At 52.5% G+C, this 23,149-nt stretch overlaps 2 protein-coding genes across 2 annotated transcripts in view; one reads left to right on the plus strand and one right to left on the minus strand.

Moving 5' to 3' along the window:
• The first annotated feature begins 1,214 nt into the window (after window positions 1–1,214).
• RASL11B (RAS like family 11 member B) lies at window positions 1,215–6,106 on the plus strand. Its single transcript, XM_080797607.1, has 4 exons — window positions 1,215–1,546; window positions 2,202–2,258; window positions 3,706–3,782; window positions 4,600–6,106. Exons 1-4 carry the CDS (start codon window positions 1,402–1,404, stop codon window positions 5,068–5,070), a joined length of 750 nt encoding a protein of 249 aa, XP_080653733.1. The 5' UTR covers window positions 1,215–1,401; the 3' UTR covers window positions 5,071–6,106.
• Window positions 6,107–12,810: 6,704 nt separating this feature from the next.
• SCFD2 (sec1 family domain containing 2) overlaps window positions 12,811–23,149 on the minus strand; it is a 429,119-nt gene continuing 418,780 nt past the window's right edge. Inside the window, exon 9 of the mRNA XM_080797411.1 lies at window positions 12,811–14,277. Within this exon, the coding sequence (XP_080653537.1) occupies window positions 14,185–14,277 (93 nt within the window). The 3' untranslated portion in view covers window positions 12,811–14,184. The remainder of the gene's footprint in view (window positions 14,278–23,149) is intronic.

Consider the following 23,149-nt stretch of genomic DNA (forward strand, 5'->3'; position numbering starts at 1 on the left):
ACTAGATGCCTGACAGGCATAGATAAGGGAATTGGTTTATTTCACCTTTTTATATTTCAGCCTTTAATGTGGGTGTGGACACAAAGCCACAGATTCATTGCCATCCCCCCCCCCCGCAGGATAAAAGCCTCCGGAACACGTGGGGGCCCCAAATTAGAAGGGTGGGGTTGGGATGGGGGTGTGGGGAGTTGGTTAGCCCGCATCCAGTGACGCACCCTGCAGTCAGTTCCAGCTACAGAACGTCGCTTGGATGGGGTTTGCCGCTGAAGCCTTTCCCCGAGGAGACCCTAAGGGGCAGGATTTGGGGATTTTGTGAGTGCAAGCCCACAGTATCAAGTCACTTCACTAAGTCTTGCCATTTCTTGGAACCAGAAGCTGAGTGCTGCGGACCCTTTCCGGTTCCTGACTCCCAGGCCAGTCGGCATCCAGAGACAGCTGGGGTAACTGTTTTCTTTCCATTTCACAGCTCACAGAGGAGGTGTGACTGTGTGTGAGGCGCTAGAAAGCTTGTTCTATAATTACCTAGTGATTTGCCTCTGAGTGCGCAGTACACCCACCCGACCTTCTGTGTGCTCGTGTGAGCTAGTCGGAGGTTGACTGATCTGCTGTGCTGCGCGCCGGAGGCAGAGGACGTGCGTCTAGAACACGGGTGACATTATTTTGTCCCAAAGTTAATTGTCACAGCTCAGGGGAGTGGATATGGGGTCTGTGTAACTGATTGCCTTCATAGCCCAATCTATGATCGGGGGCACTCAGGTCACTGCAGTCACGTCCCAAACGAAGGAGATGGGCGTAAGCCGGGCAGCAGGTCGCGCGCTCCCGACCCCGAGGGCACACACCCTCCAGGCCCCGGCCGCCGCCGCCTCTCCCACACCCGCCGTAAGGCCGAGCCCCGCTTCCGGGAACCCGAGGCGCCCCCAACCCCACGGCCATAGCCTCGGCCGCGTGCCCGCTCAGCGGGACCCCGGGCGGCACCCGCGCCTGCCACTGGCTGCGCTTTCCGCTCGCGCCCACACGCTGCCCCTCTCCGGCGGGCAGCCCCACTTTCCCCGCGCCTCACGGGGCCCCGCACGGCCTCCGGGTGCCCCCAGGGGCGCGGCGCGCGCCGAGCGGCGCCGGGGGCGGAGCCTCTCGCGGGGCGCCTCGGGATTGGCCGCGGGGGGCAGGGGGCGGGGCCAGCCCCGGAGAAAACAGCGCGCGCGCAGCCCGACTGCAGTCCCAGTCCCGAGCCAGAGCCCGAGCCCGTGTTAGTACCGGTTGCCGCGCAGCCGCGCTCGCGTGCCTTTTTTTTTTTTTTTTTTTTTTTTTACCGCGGACCCCTCCGGCCGGCTTCTCTCGCCCGCTCCCGCGCAGCCCAACAGTGGTCGCGTCCCCCGTGGTGCAGCCCCGGCTGGAGCGGCGATGCGCCTCATTCAGAACATGTGCACCATCGCCGAGTACCCCGCCCCGGGCAGCGCCGCCGCTGCCGCCGACTGCTGCCTGGGGGCGGCCGGCCGCCGCCTGGTCAAGATCGCCGTGGTGGGGGCCAGCGGCGTGGGCAAGACCGGTGAGTCCTAGCGCTCGGGCCAGAACGCGTTCATCCCTGGGGCTGGACGTGGACGGCCTCGCTGAGGGCTGCGTGTGAGCGAGGGGTGGGGAAGAGGTTGGAGGGCAGCTGGCCTCCCATCCCCTCCTACTGATGGGCTGCCCCTCCGCGAGGGCCTGAGCCAGCATCGCCTCCAAGCCCCTTCTTCAACAGATGAGGAAAACGGGGACCCCAGGAGGACCAGGCCTCCTCCTGGGCACCGCCGGCGCAACTGGGATTAGAACTTTGGGGTTCTTGAGTCTGTCTGGCGGTGCCTGGAACAGAAGGGGGACTTAGGGAACGGAACCCCTCCTGGAGGTCTTTAAGGTTCGGAAAGACCTTTGTCTCCTGGTGGAAGCCTTAGGTGTGGCTCAGCCGGGCTCAGAGGAGGCGGGTGAGCCAAATGACCCTTCCAGCTGGACAGAGCCATAATTCACGAGGCCTTGGATGCCTTCTACCCCCTCTCCGTTTTGTCTGGAAGAAGGGTCAAGGAGCTGCAGGGTAGGAATTTCACTTGGTGGCTGCCCGGCTTGCTTTCTCTGCGGGAGTGGTTTCCCAGGCTGGGGGTGGGGTGGACACCGATTTCACTTCTTATGCCAGAGTTAACTCTCTCTCCTTTCTCCTTTCTGCCCTACAGCTCTGGTGGTCCGGTTCCTCACCAAACGGTTCATTGGTGACTATGAAAGAAATGCAGGTGAGGAGGCGCGTTTGGGAAGAGTGTGCTCAGCTAGCACAGTACTGCCCTTAACCATTTTCCAGTGTCTCCCAGGGAGCCTCCCTCACAGGACAGTCTGAGCATCAGGATCCTGCCACTTCCAACTTTGCCTGCCCCTCCCCTGCTCCCCCCGTTCCCATAACTGCCATCTGGCCTCATTCCATTCCTAGCCCATTCATCATTTTATCAAGTGCCTGAAAGTATTCTCCTTGGTATGTTTTAACTATAGGGACCCCAGTTGGAAGCACCCTTTGTACTCAAGAGCCTCTCCCTTCAAAACACTCCTGCAAAAGTCATAAAAAAAAAAAAAAAGATGGTCAGCTCCTCCCCCCACCCCTCTCTCTCTCTGTTGGCCGCCTTTCAGAGGTGACCTTTTAAAGCAGAGGCCAGAGGAGAGCTGTTGTAAACCTAAAGTTCTCTTTTCTTAACAAAGAGAAAAATAACTAGGTGGTAGAATTTGAGGAGGGGAGCTCCCAAATAAACGAGAAGACACTATTTCAATCTCTGTGATTAAAGATGGCCACTGGGGAGGCTTAAGGGCTTTCTACCTATGCTCTGTTAGCAAATTGCTTAAATCCTTAGACCATATTTAGTACCTAAGGGGATTATTTGAAATGTGCTCTATAAACCATCCCGAGATAAGGCATGACAGTCGTTTGCTTTGATGTAGATCTGGCTAACATGGTGTCACATTTTTATTCCAACTGATGACACTGGCTGTGTATTTACTAGCAATATTTGCCTACCAAGTTGTTAATACCTAATGACTAAGCAGATGTCGGAGAGTAATGAAGTACTAAATTAAAACAAACAGCCATGCATGCTAAACAAGAAAACTTACTTCAAGGAAATACTCTAAATATGGGAGATCCATTTAAAATGAGCTAAATCAGTTTCCAAAAACTTGCAAACCATGCCTTGGTTTTAATAAATGCCCTAATCGGGACGCCTGGGTGGCTCAGTTGGTTAAGCAGCTGCCTTCGGCTCAGGTCATGATCCCAGCGTCCTGGGATCGAGTCCCACATCGGGCTCCTTGCTCCGCGGGGAGCCTGCTTCTCCCTCTGCCTCTGCCTACCACTCTGTCTGCCTGTGCTCGCTCGCTCTCTCTCTAACAAATAAATAAAAAAAAAAAAAAAAAAAAAAAAAAAAAATTAAAAAAAAAAAAAAATAAATGCCCTAATCTGGGGTTAGAATTGCAGTTGTTTAAAAAATTAAAAAAAGGCAGCTGAAATACGCTCATTAAGTAGAATAAACTATAGCTTATTTGTGTGCATTGGTTCAGGTTATATATTTTTTCCTACTTAAAAAAATCCCACTATGTTTTCAAAGTTGTACAAGGAGGAAAAACTGTGTGTGTGTGTGTGTGTGTGTGTGTGTGTGTGTATGTGTATATATATATATATATATTTCCCCTCCCCCTTTATAGGTAATCTCTACACCAGACAAGTGCAAATAGAAGGTGAAACGCTGGCTATTCAAGTTCAAGACACTCCAGGTGTTCAGGTAAGAAGCTCTGAGATTCGTGACTAAGTCAAAGGGACCCTACTTGGCTATGGAATTGTTCAGTTGTTCTCAGAATAATGCATTTCGCTGAAGAGGAGGGAAATTTGAGGGAGGCAAAACTAGGCTTGTACACGTTGCTTGTCACTTGGGTTGTCTTTGGCTGTTGGTCAGTCTTTGCCGGGCTTCATTTGGGGGATGTGGCTGAGGGGCAGAAGTCTTAGGAGGATTCTATCCGGCAGGAGAGGCCAAACCAAACACACACGGAATTGGCACAGTTGCCTTGCCTTGGTTAAAACGATCAGTTTTTTTACCTTCATGTATTTGGCACTGAAAAACCAGCCATTTAGGTACACTCTTGAAGTCCGTGGGATCACTTTAATATTGTGGAAAGTTCCTCTGTAGACAAAAGAGCCCTGCTGGTGTATGTGTGTGTTTTTTTTCCCTCTTGAACTGGGCGGTTATCCAGGTTTAAATGCTTCCAGCTCCTATCTTCACTTCCCCAGACGTACTGTCTAGCCAGTTAATTTCCCATTTTGTGCAACTACAAAGTCTCTCCGCGTGGAGTTCTCTGCAGGTCAATTTTCCAGTGGAGTGTGGGGAGCTGTACTATTATTTATTCCAACTCCGTGCAGCTGGATCAACATGCTGTCCAGAAAGCCGAAGTGTGTGGGGAGCTAGCTGGTTTATGGCCTGCGACCCGGCATTACCGCCAAGGGCCCTTTGGACCTGGCGGTGTGGCAGAGCCAGGGGCTCTTCGCGTGCCCCCACCCCGGCGTGCACCTCAACCCCCGCCCCCCCCCCCCTTCACCTCTTGCAGGTCCACGAGAACGGCCTGAGCTGCGGTGAACAGCTGAACAGGTGCATTCGCTGGGCCGATGCCGTCGTGATCGTGTTCTCCGTCACCGACTACAAGAGCTACGAACTCATCGGCCAGCTCCACCAGCACGTCCAGCAGCTGCACCTGGGCAGCCGGCTGCCGGTGGTGGTCGTGGCCAACAAAGCGGACCTGCTGCACGTCAAGCAGGTGGACCCCCAGCTGGGACTGCAGCTGGCCGGCGTGCTGGGCTGCTCCTTCTACGAAGTGTCCGTCAGCGAGAACTACAACGACGTCTACAACGCCTTCCACGTGCTGTGCAAGGAAGTGAGTCACAAACAGCAGCCCAGCAGCACGCCGGAGAAGCGACGCACCTCCCTCATCCCCCGGCCCAAGTCCCCCAACATGCAGGATCTGAAGAGGAGATTCAAGCAAGCCCTCTCGGCCAAAGTGAGGACAGTCACCTCCGTCTGAAGCGGGGCCGTCCGCGGGGGTTTGGTCTTCCCGGGAAGGGGGCCCGAGGTTCTTCCGGGGCAGGAACGTTGAATACTGGCCGGAGTTTGTGGTTCCAGAAAGGGCCGGAGCCGAGGGGCCAGGAGGGCCCGTGGAACTGCCGCAGCAAAGCCGCGTTCTGAGCAGGGGACGGAACCGCGGAGGCTCGAGAGCGAGCCCGCTGAGCCGCTCTAGACCGTGACCCGGACTGGGTGTCTTTTCCTTCCGAGAGGGGGAGGGCGGCAGAACCGCTTTGGAGTTTGTTCCTGACCTTGTAAATGACAGTCAGTGGTAGTTTCAGCAGCGGACTGGGGGTGTTGGCCGGCGGGAATGAAAGAACAGATTCAGCACTCAAAGGCTGTCCCCTTTCTTCTCTTTCTTTCTTTTCTCTTTTCTCACCCTGTCCCGCACCCCAAGAAGAAGAACTGCTTTTTCTCTTACACGTCTGATTTGCATCTCTGGAACACCGGTCGTGACAGAATGCCTTTCTAACCTGAAGGATACCCAGCTTTCTTTAAGGAACAAGGAGGAAATTTCTCTCGCCCCCTCCCCCCCAAAAGGGCGGGGTTTATGGACCAGATGTGATGTAGACAGACGGACATCTGTAAGCTTAAAGTGCCCACAGGAAGGTGCGGCGTCCTTCCTGATCCAGGATGGGTGTGTTTAGTCCAGCACATGTTAAATGGTTGACATCTCAAACCCTTGAGCCCCAGCCTTTGGGTAATTGTGAGACAGTATCTTTTTTTTTTTTTTTTAAACTCTTGCATCAGGTACAAGAAAAAAAGAAAAAGCCGTGTTCACTGACTTTGGTATGATTTGTGTAAAAGGCTCACAGCGATGACGTTGGGTCATTTCCTAGGCCTGGCCGAGTCGTGGCTTAAATACGAAAACACGGTCCTACAGCGAGCGAACAGATAGAGGGGCCACCACCAAATCCCCGACAATGCACTTTAAAAAGCCACTCATGCTTTGGCTTAAACTGTAATTAATTTATTTTATGTACAATAAACCTCATTTTAAAAGAGCAGAGGCCTGACTTGGTCTTCATTGAGATGTTCGCATTCTGTCCTTCACACTAAGTGTTGCTCGATGTCCGGTACTTGGTCTCTGCCTCAGGAGCTGTGCCTTCCTCGGGCTCCCTGGTAAGTCCCAGAGCAGACCGAAGAGGTGTGTTCTCTTGTCCGCCTTTCACAGGTGAGGAGACAGGCTTACCAATGAGCTAACTCACTTGTCAAAGCCCCTCCTCCGGCCCCCGCCTGTGAGCGCTGTGAATCCTACTTTGCTGCTTTATATTCAAGAGTAGTGCCTCTCCTGTCCATTCCCTTTGGGATCCTCCAGGTAAAGCCAAGACAGATGTCTGGCTCTGTCTTCTGCTGTGAAGACGTCTCTCCGCTGAGCCTTGAAGATAATGCTTCTGTCCAAGATGGCCGCTTCTTTCTATCCATGTGGTTTATTGGCTCTCCTCCTCTTGGGGTAGGCGGCCTTCAAAACATGGGCTCTATTCTCACTGTAGAAGCTGGAAGCTGTCGATGGGGGCCTGTTCAGGAGCCGCTCCCATGTAGCAAGGTGTGTTCGAAGTGGCCGGGCCTCCCGCATCCTTCCACGCAGGCCACTTGAGTCCCCATCCTCGCGAGCAAAGAATGACACCTTAGAGGAGGGCTTTCGTGCACTTGGATCTCCTTTAGGCCTCAGGATAACCCGGGGAAGGAGGGGAGGGGAGGAAATCCTGCCATTTACAGGGGAGGAGAACAGGCTCTGAGTTCGGAGTGAGGTCCTCAAGTTCACACTAAGGACAGGAATCAAGGTCTTCTGACTGCAATGTTACTTCTTCTTGTTTCGTACACAGGGTACCGCTTGCTGCATACGCAGGGACACGGGACCAAGGGCAGCAGTCCGAATGTCTGGCTAGTGACAGCTGCTGTGGGACGGTGCCGGACTTACAACTCTTTTTCCCACAGGGGACATAGGCTGCCTGTTCTTGACAGGGCTTCTGGTGATGTCCCAAACCTTCCTTACATGAAGGGCAGTTTTCTACGCTTATGCCCAAGCTAACCTCTGAGAAGGGTGTGTGTGTGTGTGTGTGTGTGTGTGTGTGCTAGGGGCAGGGAACGAAATGGTATCCACATGAAATTCAAAAAACGTCTCAGTTCAAAGGCACTAACAAGTTTCTCCAACTACTTCCTGCTTGTTTTTAGTTAGTTTGTTTTTTTTAAGGTTTTATTTATTTATTTGACAGACAGAGATTACAAGTAAGCAGAGAGGCAGGCAGAGGGTTGGGGGGGAAGCAGGCTCCCCACTGAGCAGAGAGCCCGACGCGGGGTTCGATCTCAGGACCCTGAGATCATGACCTGAGCCGAAGGCAGAGGCTTTAACCCACTGAGCCACCCAGGCGCCCCAGTTTTTCTTTATTTATTTGTTAGAAAGAGAGAGAGAGAGCACAAGCAGGGGGAGCAGGAGGCAGAGGGAGATCAGGCTCCCAGCCTAGCAGGGAGCCCAATGTAGGACTCAGTCCCAGGACCCTGAGATCATGACCTGAGCCGAAGGCAGACGCTTAACTGACTGAGCCACCCAGGCATCCCTGCTTGTTTTTAGTTTTATTCTTTCTATGTGGTTGTATAAATGATGTCCAGTGAATAAGAGGTTATTCCAGTGAATAAGAAGACCATGGTCTTCTCCTCATTTTCTGGAATTAAAGAAGATGCAGAGTTTTCCTGGGGGCTTTAGCTCAGAAAGGTGCTGAGCAGGGCTGTACCTCCATTAATGAGTGGCACACTCTAGTTCGTCTGTTCTCCAAGCCTGTGGACCTCTGGGTAGGCCTCCCCTCCTCCCACGTGAGCTTCACTTCCTCACCTCCTAGAATGTCATGACTGCACCCCACCTTCCCGCTCTGTGTCACTTGCTCTCTCATACTTCACTTCAGAAGTTTGGGTGGGTAGGGGGTCTCAGTTCTCGTCCATCCAGGGGTATAAAGTTGTGTGTGTGTGTGTGTGTGTGTGTGTGAGTGTGTGTGTGCCTGAGAGAGAGAGAGAGAGAGACCTCCTGGAAAGCCCCAGGTCCCAGTTCTGTCCAGTGTTTCAGGCTAACTTAAATATTTATAGTTCTGGAATCTACCATATTTTCTTCTCACGAATTTAGCTTCGTGTTTCATTACCTTTACTCATCTTTTTCATTATTAGTATTTCTTAATCCCTATGTGTTTGTTTTAGGATTTCTAAAGTGCAACCATATGGTACAGAGAAACAGCCCTCTCTGGCCTAGGTTGGGGAACGCCTCCTTTGCCACCCCAGGAAAGGAAAGGGAGGGACGGGAGTGGGGTGGAGAAAGGAAAGGAATTAGAATTTACTGAGCATTTATAATGTGCCAGATTATGAAGGATCTCCTTTAATCTTTTGAAGAATCGGATAAGGAAGGGAATACTACCACTCCCATTTTAAAGACAAGAACACTGAGGCTCAGATCACGTCCTGTGCTTAGGGCCATGGCAGAGAGAAATAGGGACTGTTTCTGTGTATTGAAACCTGTGTCTGGCTCTACAGGGTATTTGAAATAATTATGTTCTCCACACCAACCCCACAGTCCATTTTTAGTTCTTTCTACAGACAGGGAGAAGGGAGGCTGCGAAGAATTAGGGAGCTGGCCCACCTCCTAAAAGGCAGATTCAGGAACACCCCCCCCCCCCACACACACACACCCAGGAGTGTCTGAAGCCACAGCCTAGTCCCCAGGCATCTGGCCACAGCTTCCCAGCTCCCCTCCTCCAAGCAAAGCGCTCCTGGGTCCTCTTTTGTCTCGCAGATGCTGGTCCTCCAGGGCCTGCCCTTCCCCACCCCCCCCTTCCCTCCGTCCTCCTTGGTGGTAGCCCTGGGTTTGTGGCTCCTCCCTGGCCCCAGGCTCCGGGGCCAGCAGCATCTGCTGTTGCCATCAGCCTCGCTCAAGGGCCTCCAGTCCCAGCTGGGTAATAAAGACGCAGGCGGGGGTGGGGGTGCGGGGGGGTGGGGCAGCTCAGCCCACAGCCCGTCAGCCCCACAACCGGATCCGTGTCTGTCTTAGTGTCTGGCTTTCGAGTTTCCTCCCCGCCACAAATCAAAACCATTCGGAGCGCTCTGCAGCCCGCCGGGCTACGCAGTGTGCAGGGGTGGTGGGGGCACCTTCCCGCCAGGCTCCCGCCCGCCCCAGCCTGCTTGGAAGCTGGGCGTGTGCACAGTGTGCCCCTTGTTCTGGACCCACAGGAGATTTCGACATTCGCTTTACACCCCAAGAGGGAGAAAACAAATGTGTTTGGCGAACAAGCTTGTGGGCAAAGCCCTCACAGATGAACAACCAGGTAACCCCGGGTCCTGCCTCTGCAGGGATGAGGGGGGATGGGGACGGCCCTGCAGAGTCTCCCCCTGTAAGTCAACCCCGGGCCCTCAGAGGATGGCCCAGAAGGCATTAGATGGCTTTATTTATTACAATAAATACACCAGGAAAACTCTCGTTTTCTGCCTTAAAGCCTATAGAGAGAAGTTTTCTAAAAAGTTCTCACTATCCTCATTAGCTCACTAATCTGGGGGCGAGAGAACAGAACTAGGGTTATTACTGGTTGTGGCAAGATCCCAGCCACCAAACCCTCCACCATCTGCTTTTGTGTTTAAAAATCCCCTCAAAAGAGAGACGGAGTTTCTTCTTGTTTCTCAAGCAGGGACGGCGGACAGCGCTCCTAATACCGGGTTATTTGTTGGTGAGATTCTGTTTCTGGTCACCGGGGTAAAAGAAATAATAGCGGTCTGGAGGGGAGCTTGACGGAATTCTTTGTCGTTGGGAAAACACTGCAACAGTCGGGGCCCGGTGTAAGCAGAGCCATTCCCATCGGCCCGTCCCGAGCACCTCCAGGCCGCTGGGCCTGGCGCTTGCGGGAAGCGGGCCCCAGGAGGAGGGTTTGCAAAGTAGGAGTCGGTTGTTGCACCGTCTCTATAGCTCTGTCCGGGGTGTTTATACTGAGCGGCCGTGAGGTCCTCGGCAGAGGGTGTGCATTTCCGCGTGCTTGTTTTGGCTCTGGCCAGCCAGAGTTCAGGTGGAAACCCCTCCGAGCCAGGCCCGAGAGAGAGGAAACCGGCGCTGCCACTCGGCTCCGCCTGTCACACCACCTCCAGGCAGCCCAAATGGCTTCAGAACAGGCCCACTTGCATGTGGTGGCCGTGGGCGTCCGGCTCGGGAGGCCCCTCTCAGAAGCCACGCATGCTGCTCCGTGTAAGGGCCTATTTAGCCAGAGCGATTCCATCTTGGATTAAACAGTCATTTTGCTGTTTATGCAGTAAAACTTAAACTGACCCTGCCCCCACCCCCCAGGGGATTTAGGTAAAAGCAAGCCCGGGAAACCAGTCCCAGGTAACAAAGCCCAAATACAAGGGTGGGTCAGGCCAGGTGGAGACATCCGATCACTGGGGATACATACTGTCTCCCTAGCTACCAAGGAGTGTGGGTCCCACCTTTTGGGCGCCAATTCTTTTTTTTTTTTTTTTAAGATTTTATTTATTTGTCAGAGAGAGTGAGCACAGGCAGACAGAGAGGCAGGCAGAAGCAGAGGGAGAAGCAGGCTCCCTGCTGAGCAAGGAGCCTGATGTGGGACTCCATACCAGGACTCTGGGATCATGACCTGAGCCGAAGGCAGCTGCTTAACCAACTGAGCCACCCAGGCGTCCCACTGGGCGCCAATTCTGACCAAGGTGATAGGCTGCTTCAAATATCTACTAGGACAAATTATAATTCAATTGGTCACTTATGCGTGACCTAGCCTGACTGTGCAGCTTTCTCCGTGTGTTACAATCTCATTGGCCACCTGTGCGTGGCCAGGCCCAACCCCATGGCTTTTGCCCTTAAAAGCTAGTCTGTAAGGCGGAGAGAGGTCGCCTCTTTGCAAGAGACAGCCCTGACCGGTCAGTTTGATTCTCGATGCTTGGCGCGAAATAAAGCTTTGCCTGACCTTCGCTTTGTATCAGTCTCGCTCCTTTAATCACGGACCCGTTAGTGGGGGACCTTTCACTCGGCAGTCAGCGTTGCCGGTGGAGAAATTTCTCGGAGGGACGTGAGGCGCTGCGGGAGCGGTCATCAGACAGTTCCTACCGAGCACGGTGGTTCTCACGTGCCCTTGACCCGCTTGCCCTTACGCGTCCTCATTTCCGCTCTCACAGCAGCCGGGGGAGGCAGGCCCTGTGACTGTCCAGTTTCACCGTCCCGAGACCAGGGGAAGCGAGCTGCGGGCTGGCTCGGCCTCTGGGCTCTACTGTCTTGGAAGTCTGGGGGACTGAGGGGTTACCCCTTCTCTATCTTCTCCTCTCCTTGTGGCCCCCAGGAATGCCTCTAGATTGTCTCTTCATTTGACGTTCTCCTGTGGAGGCTTGGCCGTTTGGTGAGGCGACTCGCTTGGTGTCCTGGCTGGTCAGACCCCGCAGCCCTTGGCGTCACGCGCCAGCCGCTGTGTCAGGGACGGCGGCCCTGTACGTCTCGTGACGTAGGTACCGTGCGGGAGCGAGTCGTGCTTTCCAGATGGAGGCTCTGAGGCTCGACGAGCCCCACGCTGTGGTCTGAGCGCTGTTCACACCTTCGAAGGAGCTCAGGAGCCTGATCCGTTTCTCCCTCAGCCTCTACCGCTCCTGGGCCCTGAGCCCAAGAACGAGGCAACCCCAGACAGGGTTTCGGAGGCCCCGTCAAGGGACTAACGTGCCACTTCCCAAGTCCCTTCTTTGTCCCCACCTGTTGAGGGCCCCTTATAGGATTTATGCCAAGTTTCCGTTGTGCTCCTGCTTTGGATTCAAGGAGCAGGGCTCTGTCCCGCGTCTCCTACCTTCTTATTCAAAACAAACTCGAGTCACCGTGAACCTTCTCTTGTGTCCGGAGCCTTCTGCCCCTTGGTTGCCTGCCCAGCTCAGTTCCTCCCAGCAGCAGAGATGGAAGAAGGTGGTTGTAAGCCTGACTCGTGGCCTTTCCCCCCAGCACACAGAGACTGCCTTCGGGGGCCCAGCCATGGCTAGATGACAACATTTACAGTCAGGGACTTCCTTCCTGGGTAATTCTGGATTAGAAGCTTTGAGGTATTCTTTTCTAAAAGACAAAATTAACTTGTAAAAAATACACGAAAGCTGCTAAAGTAAGACACATGTACAGGTTTGCTGCGGAGAACATTCCAACAACGCTGGATTGAGAGCGAGACCCCCCTCTTCTGAGCCCTCCCACCTGTACTCATCACTACAAGTGTCCTTGTCACTACTTGGTAGCAGTTCGGTTTTTAGGTTCCTTTGCATACAGACGTGTGGCGTAAGACTTCCCCTCGAGGGACGCCTGGGTGGCTCAGTGGGTTAAGCAACTGCCTTCAGCTCAGGTCATGATCCTGGAGTCTCGGGATCGAGTCCCGCATCAGGCTCCCAGCTCCACGGGGAGTCTGCTTCTCACCTCTCATGCTCTCTCTTGCTGTCTCTCTCTCAAATAAATAAATAAAAATCTTTAAAAAAAAAAAAAAGGCTTCACCTCGAGCAGATACTCACATAGGCCCAGAGGACAGGGAGGAGTCCGAGCTGCTCCGTCTGCGAGAGCCCCAGAGTCAGGGACGCGTCTGTCTCCCTCACCCTCACCGGCGTGGCCAGAACCCAGCAGAGTGCCCGGAACGTGCCCCTCGATATATGGAAATGAAAGAATGCACACTGACACAAGTAACAGCGTATTATTATTATTATTTTTTTAATTTTTAGAAAATAAAATTAAATCTCTGCTTTAATTAGCATTTCTTTCAGGCTATCGCCATTTTCTCCCTGACTCAGATTCGAACTTCTAGATCAGGGGAATGAAAGAAACATGGGGTCTCTATTATCAGTGCCACTGGTGGGAACATACCTGGACAAAAAAGAGAAGAAGAAGAAGAATGGAAGAAGGAGGAGGAGGAAGGGGAGGGGGAGAGAGCAAGGGAGGGGGAGGAGGAGAAGAAGAAAGACATTGGTGTCTATAAAACCTACTTTGATTGCATCTCAGAATGATTTCGAACTTCACAGTTTTTTCATTAAAATAACATTATTTTATAGGGAATTAAAATCTGAGACACATGAGAGTTTTAATTTATATTCTACTTCCCCCACCTGTTTAATCCACTCTAGAACGGTTTTTCAGGTTTCTCTCTTCATTACACACATCTTTTAGAGACGCTAGTCATTTCCACGAACCGTACACCTACAAATGTGTGGGTACCAAGCAGTTCATTTTTGCCAGAGTTCTTAAATAATTTCACTAGTTGGTTCCAGGTTTTTCTGCTAGGACCAGAAAAGGAAAAGTGAGACAAACCGAAAAGAGAGCTCTCTATTTCAACAGAAACACTAACTCATAAAAGTCCCAGGGGTTGAGGTTCTCATCTAGACTCCCTGGACCAGATGCCTTAAGGGGGGCCTTCCTTTGGGAGGGGAGGAAAGCTTTTATGGGCAGAACCAGCCCTCCAGTCAGCCTCTCTCTCACTTCTGTTGCACGTAGACTGGGGACCCTGCCGTGGGAGCTCGAGGGGACAATGCCGCCCTTTGTAACGACAGGCCCAGTTACGAGGCAGGCAGGCTACCAGCAGGGCCCTAGCTGCTAACCCCTCCCTTCCTTGCCTTTTCAGCAAGCTCTCAGATCCGATTCGCAACGTTCCCTCCCCAGTTACATAATCTTAAGGGAAACCAAACTTTCTTCACACTCATAATTCTAAAGCACGTCTAATTTCTTGAGCCACTGCAGATCAAATAGCTTGTAAGCGACCAACACTTGCCAACAGGCGTTTACGTAGAATTCAGGAGTTTGTAGCGTGAATCGGGAAGATCACAAACAGAGGGTTAAGCAGAAATGGGAATTATGTCGAATGGAGCCAGCTGAGCGACAGTGAGAAACCTTTAGAAAAATGAATAAAAATACAATTTTTTTTAAAGACCCATTTGCAGTCCAAGCAAAGCACTTTGCTACACGGTTCTCAAGACGTCTGGGCCAGACTTCCATCCTCCCCACAATTAGCAAGAGGACGCGGGGTTTGGAGGTGTGTCTTGAATGGCGGCGGGCAACAGGACAGGTATTTCCACCTTGGGCAGGTCTCCTCTTAGCAGCCGCTCAGAAGCCAAGGTCTGGATGCAGCCGGTCAGTGGCAAACAACAGCTCAGGAATGTTAAGTGGCTTCAGGAGTCTCGTGGACAGCACGATGACCTACCAGCAGGAGGGGACAAACACACCGCAGACAATTAGGGAAGCCAGTCCCAGGTTATTGGAGGACGAGAAATAAAACGCAATGTGTTTCTCCAGGGGAAGGCGTGGAGTGGGGCACTGTGGAGAAAAGGCAGAAGGTGGCAGCTTGGACACCGCGGGATCCTAGGGTCCTGGGTGGAAGGAGGGGTGCACAGGCGGGGAAGGACGGCCTGTGGGACAGCGGGGCTCTGCTTCCTGAACCGTCGGCCAGCTGGCACTGGGAATGGCCGCGCCCAGCCGCCACGTGGGTGCTGAGCTGAATCCGATCAGACTGAAGCCTTGGGATGCAGTAATTTGACCTCCCTAGAGAGAAGGTTTCTCTCTTCTCCAGGGAGCCTTTGCTACTTCGGGGAGCATGAGAAGCCACACCAAAGGGGCGGATGGCGTTGTGGGTGACGGCGATGATGACTGGGTCAGTTTCCTAGGACCCAGACCTAGGTGGCTTAAATAAGAGAAATTTATTATCTTATAGTTCTGAATGCCACCAGTCCAAGATCAAGGTGTTGGCCTGGTTGTGAGGGAAAATCAGTTTCATGCTTTCAGTTTCCTTGTGTCTCTGCATGTCTGTCTCTCTGTCCAAATGTCCCCTTTTTATAAGGACACAGTCATATCAGATTAGAGCTCACCCTAACGACCTCATCTGAACTCGATCGTCTGCAAAGACCTATTTCCAATAAGGTCAGATTCACAGGCACTAGGAATTCAGACTTGAGTGTCTTTTGGGAGGGGGGCACAAGTCAACCTCTAACAATGATGGGATCAGGATGGTATAGGCTGATATATATCGGTTTGCCATGCACTGAAGATGATCTCACTTAAAAAGGTCATCACAACCTTATGAAATGGGCACATTTATTATCCTGTTTTGTAGACAAGGAAAATAAAGTACAGAAAGGTTAAATAATGTGTCCAGGGACACACAGGAGATAGCTGGGCTAGGATTCCAACCCAGGTAGGCTGACTCTGGCATCCAAGTGCCTATCTGGTCACTTCGGTCATGTCAAGGGGTCTGGGCAAGGCTGCTTTACTCCTCTAGTCCACGGAGACCTTTGGGCCTCTCTGGCCTGTCACTGTGGTGACACTTCCTGTTTCCTTTGGTCTGGACCTTTCCTCTGGGGTAGATTTCTCTTTGTAGCAGTGGAACAACTTATTCCTTGGGTCTGCGATGTGCTGGGTAAGGGCTAAGGGCTGGTGAGGTTTTGCACAGGCGGCCAGGTGAGGAACTGACTCTGGGACTGGAGAAGGAGGGCCTAGAGCCGGAACTCCACAGCCTAGCGCCCAAGCAGAGGGGATGGCAAGGCGGGCAGCCAACCCGGCTTCACCTAGCCATATTGCCCGGGACTTGCTTGCTGACACTGCACACTTCCCTGTCTCCTCTGTCTTTCCCCACCCCCCCCGCCACATTGTTCCAGGGGCACCCAAGCCAATGACGTAACCAACTCCCAGCTCACGGGTCAGAAACAAAAGTCCACACTCCAATGCGGAGGAAAGACAGATGGGGCCGGAGTAGAGGGAGGAAAGAGAGAAGAAAGCGTTTTAGAATTTTCTTCTTCTTGTTGTTAAAGAAGTGAGGGCTATTAAAAAGTTTCCTGTTTCAAATAAAAATCAGCCCTTGCAAGCAGCTATTTTATTGTTTCTTGAAAGAGAACGATCTAAAACAATATATGGCTAATGTCAGCCAAGTTATATTTTTGGCAGGAAAAGAAATACTGCAATCTGTGCTCGCAGTTGTCCTTGAACGCCAGGGGATGAGAGCTGGAGGGCAGCGAGTCAATACTAGCGTCCCCTAATGCCAGAGGCATAGAGACCATTTGAACACGTGACTCCAGAGAGGGTCTCCCTTGCCAAGCCTAACGGTCGGCTAAGAATGGGGGCGCCCAGGCCAGCACACTCGTCGGAGCCCTGCAGAGCCCAGCTCCACGGCTGACTGGCTGCATGCCCCCAGGAAAGCCACTTTCCTTGGAGCCATTCTCTGCATGTCCTAGAAGGAGAACAACAGCCCGAGGTGGCAGCCTTGTGGCGAGGAGTACATAAAGTCAAGTGCGTCCAGCACAGGAGGTACTCAGCCGTTATGAGCTGCTTTTTTTATCGTGGTTTTGTGATCGGGTCACAGGTCTCCTTTTGAATGGAATAAAAGCTAAGAACTCTCTAGAAAAATACATGTCTGTTCACACACGCGAGATTCTGAAGAGAGTTGTAGATGAGGTTTGTGTTCAACTAGGAATCATAGACCACAAGGTAAGAAACCCTGATTCAGATGTTTTTTAAAAATGTGTGCAGAGAAGTAGAAGTCCGTCGCACACTCTCCAGAAGTTGACCCTTGGTAGGCAGGAGAGGCCCCTCTCTTGCCCTCATGACCTGCCAGCCCCCGCCACCACTGCTGGCCCCTGTGCTCCTTCCTGAGTCAAAATGGCAGATTCCCCTTTGGCTGAGGCAAGGGCAAGCATAAGGGCGAGCGGGAGCCTCCCAGGATGTGTAAGTCTTGTTGGAAGGACGGAGGAACTCGGAGAGAAAAGACTGTCGACTCAGTTGATGATGACACTTCTTAGAGCAGCGAAAACCGAGCCGAAAGAACCCGTCCCCCGGACGGTGCGCTGGGCTTCCAGCCACGGCTGATGGACACGGTGGCTTCCATGACCTCCCCTGAGCTCGATCCAAAGACCGGGCCCCTCAGATATGAACAGGCAGGTATCTAGCATGAGGGCTGAACCAGGGGGTGACCAGGACATGCGTGGGGAGGGCTGAAAAGAAACCGATGGGACACCAGGGCAGTGTGTGGAGGGAGCCAGGGGCTCTGAGGAGGCCAGAAAGCTGAGACCAAGGACTGTTGCCCATTGGTGCAGCAGGTAAGAGCACAGACTTAGGAGTCAGACCCTAGCTGGGCCTCACTGTCCTCATCTATAAAGTGGGAATAATGATCTCCACCTGCCATGATTTATACGAAGGTCGCACGTGAACATGTATATGAAATATTTAGCGCAGCTGACAGGCTCTCGAGGGGCTGGAAGGGGTACCTGTACGATGGTCTTCATTATCGTCCCCACCTTGACTCTCTGTCCCCTGCTGCACTCCCTCTGTCTGGCTCACCGCAGGCCCCAGTGCCAATGCAGGGGAGGCAGCGTGACCTGAGCATCGTCCCCAAGTGTAAATCCAACTGTATTACACTGTAACTTGTCGGCTTAAAATCCTGACTGCCTTCTCCCGGCCCTTGGATAAACCCAACCCTCCAAAGAGAACATTCTAGAACTTCAGAATCTGATGGCTGCTCGGCACTCCACACCTCAGCCCCTCGCCACCCCACCCCCTTCACCAGCAGTTGGCACCCTCTGGCCTCCCTCAACTATCTGCAGTTTCACGGGTGGAACTTTGTGGACGCTTCTTTACCTGGAACATGAGTCCCCCTACTCTTTGCCTGAACACCTCCCAGTCCTTCAACAATCTGCTCAGGTATCACTACCTCCAGGAAGCCTTCCAAGACCACCCCTCCCAAAGACAGAGTGTGTTCCCATGGCTGTTAGTATCACACTCTACTCCTTGTTGCCTTCCCTGAGTCTTTCCACTGTTTCTTAGAGCCCAGCGGCTGAAATACAGAGGGTCCTTGGTATCGTGAGTCAGCGAATGATGAAATAAGTGAACAAAGACGGTCAGACAAGGAAGGAGGCAGTGAGTTTAGCAATGGTCAGCAGGGAGTTTCTCACACTGGGAGGCTCTAATGAAAGACAGCTCAAATAGCTCTAAGAAAAGTATTTTAAATCAGTTCAACGATTTGTCTAAATTTCCTCCTGGGAAGCACAAGGAGGGCTAACGCTTCATTTACGCTGTTGGAGATGAGGGTCCTTGAGAATTTTTCCATCTTACACAGCTTTTCGTCTTCAGACTCATCTGAGCATTTGCAGAGCTTTTTAGCGCACCCAACCAAGGCCTTTCTTCATTGTTTGATGAATATTGTTCTAAATACTCTAAAAAATTAGCCAAACAGGGGACAAAAACATGGTCAAAAATGAGAAAGGAAATGTTTAAAAGAGTCTGAGACTGGCCTGTTAGATGTAAGATGAAGATTTTACAGTCATCAAATGTGTGGTGGTAGGCACATTTAGCATGAGCGAATTCCTTCTAGAGACCTGGTTTTTGTCCAGGCAGCTGAGGGCACTGATGAAGACTTCCGTCTGTGAGGCACGGCTCCCCAGGGCTCCCCAGGGCTCCCCAGAGCCTCTCATGTCAGCGGGCCCGGGGGCTCGTGCAGGAGCGGGGCAGGCTCCGACAGCGGCCAGCCCCTCGTGTTCTCCCCACGCCCGGCCGCCGCGGGCCGTCCCTGTCATCTGCACGTGCCAGCATCTTGCTGTTCTATTTCCGCCGACTCGGAGGAAGCAGGGCAGTCCAGGGTTCTAGATTCCGGATCCATCTGATTTCTAACATTGTGAACTGAAAGGAGCAGGGGATAAAAATGGGTTTTTTCTCCTTTTTTCTTGTAAACTTGTGAGATTCTTCCCAGTAAAAGTAGCTATTTACAGGCACCGACAGGCACACTCCTCCCCTCGGTGACCTGCTTTGGGAACATGGAGCATATTCAAGGCACTGCCTACCCCCACTTGCACATGCGTACACATACTCACACACGTGTGTTAAATGTAGAAGGTTTGGGTCACTAGGCCGTGCGATAGTGGATTAATTAATTACAGGGACATGACCAAGCTTTCTGGAAAACTCATCATGAACTGTCCGACTTATTTTCTTTTCACACTGCCGCTGCGGTCAGGGGACGGTGCTGCTGGGATTCCCGAAGGACCGTCAGTGGGACATTTCAGATCGCTGCCTCGCCTTTGTCCCTTTGGGGGGTTGTTTAGTAAGAAGTCACTCGAGGGGAAAGAAGATGCAAACCTCACACTGTCCTTATGTAGGAGAGAAGGACAGCTCGAAACAAGAATTCTAGGAACATATGTACCACCGTCCAGTACCTGGATCTGCATTTTCTTTGGAGTTTCTGGTTCCGATGATAAGGTTCTAAGCTAACTCAGTCAACAAAGATAAGTTTAAAACCCCCTTGATGTTTTCCTCAGAGTAAGAAACTTCCGAATAAAATAAATCGAGGGGTGCCGGGGTGGTTCAGTGGGCTAAGTGTCCGACTCTCAATTTCTGCTCAGGCCATGATCTCAGGGTCGTGAGACCGAGCCCCGCGTTGGGCTCTGCACTCAGTGTGGAGTCTGCTTGAGATTCTCTCCCTCTCCCTCTCCCTCTGCCCCTCCCCAGCTCACTCTCTCTTTCTCTCTCAAGTAAATAAATACATGTAAAAAGAAAAAAAGAATAAAATAAATCTAGACTGAAAAGGGAAAATAAGGAAATCACCGGCCTCTTCTTCCTGGCCTTTCAATCAATTTTAGAATAACCTGGAGCCAGGTTTTAGAGCCAGGATTTAAATATCCTGAGCCCCAAGCAAAACTGTGTGTGTATGAGCATATTCTCGGTCTACTTTGTTTTTTTTTTGTTTTAAGATTTTATTTATTTATTTGACAGACAGAGATCACAAGCAGGCAGAAAGGCAGGCAGAGAGAGAGGGGGAAGCAGGCCCCCCGCTGAGCAGGGAGCCCAATGCAGGGCTCAATCCCAGGACCCTGAGATCATGACCTGAGCCGAAGGCAGAGGCTTTAGCCCACTGAGCCACCCAGGCGCCCCTACTTTGTTTTTTCTATTACATTCTCACTACATATTCAGCTCCAGAAACATAGAGCTGCTAGAAACTGTGGGTGGGAACATGCGCCCGCCATGAAAAGCAGTGGACGGCAGGACCAACTTGCCCACGGGGCCTTCCTCTCTTTCCTGAGCTAGCCTTTCCCTGTGTCCTCTGGGAGGGTCCCTCCCTGTTATTTTCCTCCCACGATCTCGGGCTTCTGCAGGCCTCTTGGCCCGCATCCAGCCACCGAGTTCAGCCTGCAGAGCCTTCTGGGCATGGGGCCCCACAACAGGCAGCAAGGGAGATGGGGGGGCGGGTGCCAGGCACATGCACTCCAGAAGCTTCCTGCCTCGTGGTTGGGGTTGGTTGGGTATGGTGCAGGGAGCTGTCTCTTCGATCCGTTTTTTGGGGGTTGGGACAGAGGCCCTTCTTCAGCTGTCCCCTTTTCTCATGGGCACCTTGACCAACAACCAGAGACAGAATGTGGAGGAAGCACGCCCTTTTAGAGTACGAAAATAGTCCTACAACACTAGCAGGTGTGGATGTGGCTTCTGGAGTCCATGTTTCATGCTACCCTTGTCACTTGCCGTGGAAGAGAATTCATTTCTGGATGGGCCTTAAGTGGGTTCTGTGAGTTTCTTTTGGAGAGCAGTTCCTTGAATGCTTTTCAAATTCTTCTCCACAGGGAGCCTGTGCCATCTGAGGGAACGTCTCCCTACACTTATTCCCACCGTGGCACCGTCAGTGTTCCTGGCACCGTTTTCTCTGGCTGGAGTTCTCATGCTTCACATCGGTCATTCACTATTAGAATGTAAGTTCCATGAAAGCAGGCACGAGTCTGGCTCGTTCACTACTCTAGCCTTAGCATAAGAATGGCGCTTGGCACGGAGTAGATATTCAACAAATGTTCACTGAATAATCAGCAAATCCCATGTAGTAGATGTGATGGTAGCTCCTGCACTTGCGTCCCCAAGGCACCCATGTAGATACAGAGAAGATGTGGATTCACAGGAATTGATACAGAAGTCAGGGTCGTTTTAGTCGCCCATCATCTCAGGAATGAATCGACGGGTTGGGGAATTCTCCAGAAGAGCTACTTTTATCTTATGCTACAATAAATAAGCAAAGTTTCTGATGTTCAGTATTCAGTATTCAATGAACAATCATGACACCCAGCAATCCTGACTCTATTTGAAGATCTAGGTCTTTTTTTTTTTTTTTTTTAATTTATTTTTAGAGAGGTTGGGGAGGGGCAGAGGGAGAAGGAGAGAGAGTCTTGAGCAGACTCCATGCTCTGCACAGAGTCTGATGCGGGGCTTGATCTCACGACCCTGAGGAGAAACCAAGAATCAACCACTTAACCAACCGTACCATCCAGGCCTCCAGAACTACTGGGAATAAAATAATAAAAAAGCCTGAAGTCCTGAGCTTGGAGGGGAGCAAGCAGAAAAGATCCAAAAGCAGGCATTTATCTCTTGGGAGGCAGTAGAGGCCCCTCTCTTGCCCTCATGACCTGCCAGCCCCCGCCACCACTGCTGGCCCCTGTGTTCCTTCCTGAGTCAAAATGGCAGATTCCTCCCCGGCTGAGGCGAAGGCAACCATAAGGGTGAGCAGGAGTCCCTCAGGATGCATAAGTCTTGTTGGCAGGACTGAGGAACTTAGAGAGAAAAGGCTGTAGACTCCATTGATGTTGATACTTCTAGAGCAGTGAAAACCAAGCTGGAAGAATCCCTCGGACAGTGTGCTGGGCCTTGTTGGCTGCGGGGGAGATGAGGAGGAGCGGGCCCCAACCACCTCTGCACTGACCAGTCCACACTGAGCTGTGGCTCTCCATTCCAGCTGAGCATGAGAGGGAGAGACAGAGCGGGGCTGAGGAGAGCCACCACCCCCATCACTCTCAGATACACGTCATGGGACTTAAAAGCCTGGGTTTGGAGAAGAGCAGACCCAGGGGAGAACATGCAGTTGAGTGACAGGCCTGATTTGCCTGTAAATTCCTTGCCGCCCAGGAGTTGGAACCAGCACTATTGAGTGAGTCCCTAAGGAGGCAGATTTGGACTTATCTAGGGGACAGAGTCCTAACAGTAAGGCCCTCCAAGACCCAGGTAGGCTGCAGAGGGAGGGGTCAAGCCCCCCCAGGGGTCACTGGGGGTGTTCCCATGTAGAGGGGCTAGTCAAGACAGAAGACTAGTGTTTGCACACACATGCCCGCTGCTCACATCGACGGTCACATCCGAGTCAGCTTCTTGGTTGAGGGGTTGCCGGGTGTGCAGACTCAGTAGAACCTCTGCCTTTCAGTCAGGTCCCCTGTGTTCTCCAGAGACGTCGAAGTCGGAGCCGGCAATGGCACCCGGAAGCCCGCCATTTTGTGGACAGCTAGAGCAGCACGGCCGCCATTTCCGCTGCGCGTCGTAACGGCAGGCAGCTGCTCCGTCCCAGGTCTGGGCCCAGGGAGCTGCGGCCCAAGGGCAGCGTGAGTGGGCTGCGGTCTGAGGAAGGGAGCCCCACCTCCGCAGGCATCACTCCAGCGAACATCCGGGTCATCCCCACCTTTCAGGAGCTCGGAGATGGAGGGCACCATGGTCAGTAACGCCTCCGCGGTTCTTCCCTGCTGCCTCTGGGTCCCGCTGGGGTCGTGAGCTCCTCCGGGGAACTTCCTGCACCACAGACACACAGCAATCATGGCGGCTCCTCCAGCCCTTCATCGGCCTGTGCGGATGACCGAGCCCAGGGCCGGCTTGAAGCAAAGCCTCTGCAGCCCCCGGGTCTGGGTTGTCAAACTCGGCTTCGAAGATGGCTGCCTTTTATCCTTCTGTCGCGGGGATAACGTGTCTTTCGGGTGGCACAACACAGCACTGTTCTGGAGCGCTGAGAATTTGGTTCCCCTTGTTAGGGGCTGGGAGAAGTGTGCTTTGTGATAAAAAAAAAAAAAAAATGTCTTGCTCAAAAAGGCAACTGCTCGCTAAATGGATCCTTGACATGGCTGAAAGGGTGTTAGATGAGGCAGCGTTGACCGCTTGGTCAGAAATTTCACCAGCTGTGGTCAAAGCAGGTGGTGGTAAGAGCAGAAACGTTTGCAGCCGATGACTGGTCATTCCCCCGTTCGAGGACTTGCTGCAGCTGCCAAAACGCTCAGGTCCATTCCCCGGCTAGGAGTCTGGAGAC

Source organism: Martes martes, assembly GCF_963455335.1.
Source record: "Martes martes genome assembly, chromosome: 2".
Classification (NCBI taxonomy): domain Eukaryota; kingdom Metazoa; phylum Chordata; class Mammalia; order Carnivora; family Mustelidae; genus Martes; species Martes martes.

Bases quoted from the DNA above. Each gene is read 5' to 3' on its own strand.
- RASL11B (XM_080797607.1), top strand. From the start codon at position 1,402: ATGCGCCTCATTCAGAACATGTGCACCATCGCCGAGTACCCCGCCCCG. The intron at 1,547-2,201 runs GTGAGTCCTAGC...TCTGCCCTACAG, and splicing joins CAGCGGCGTGGGCAAGACCG to CTCTGGTGGTCCGGTTCCTC. The intron at 3,783-4,599 runs GTAAGAAGCTCT...CACCTCTTGCAG, and splicing joins AAGACACTCCAGGTGTTCAG to GTCCACGAGAACGGCCTGAG.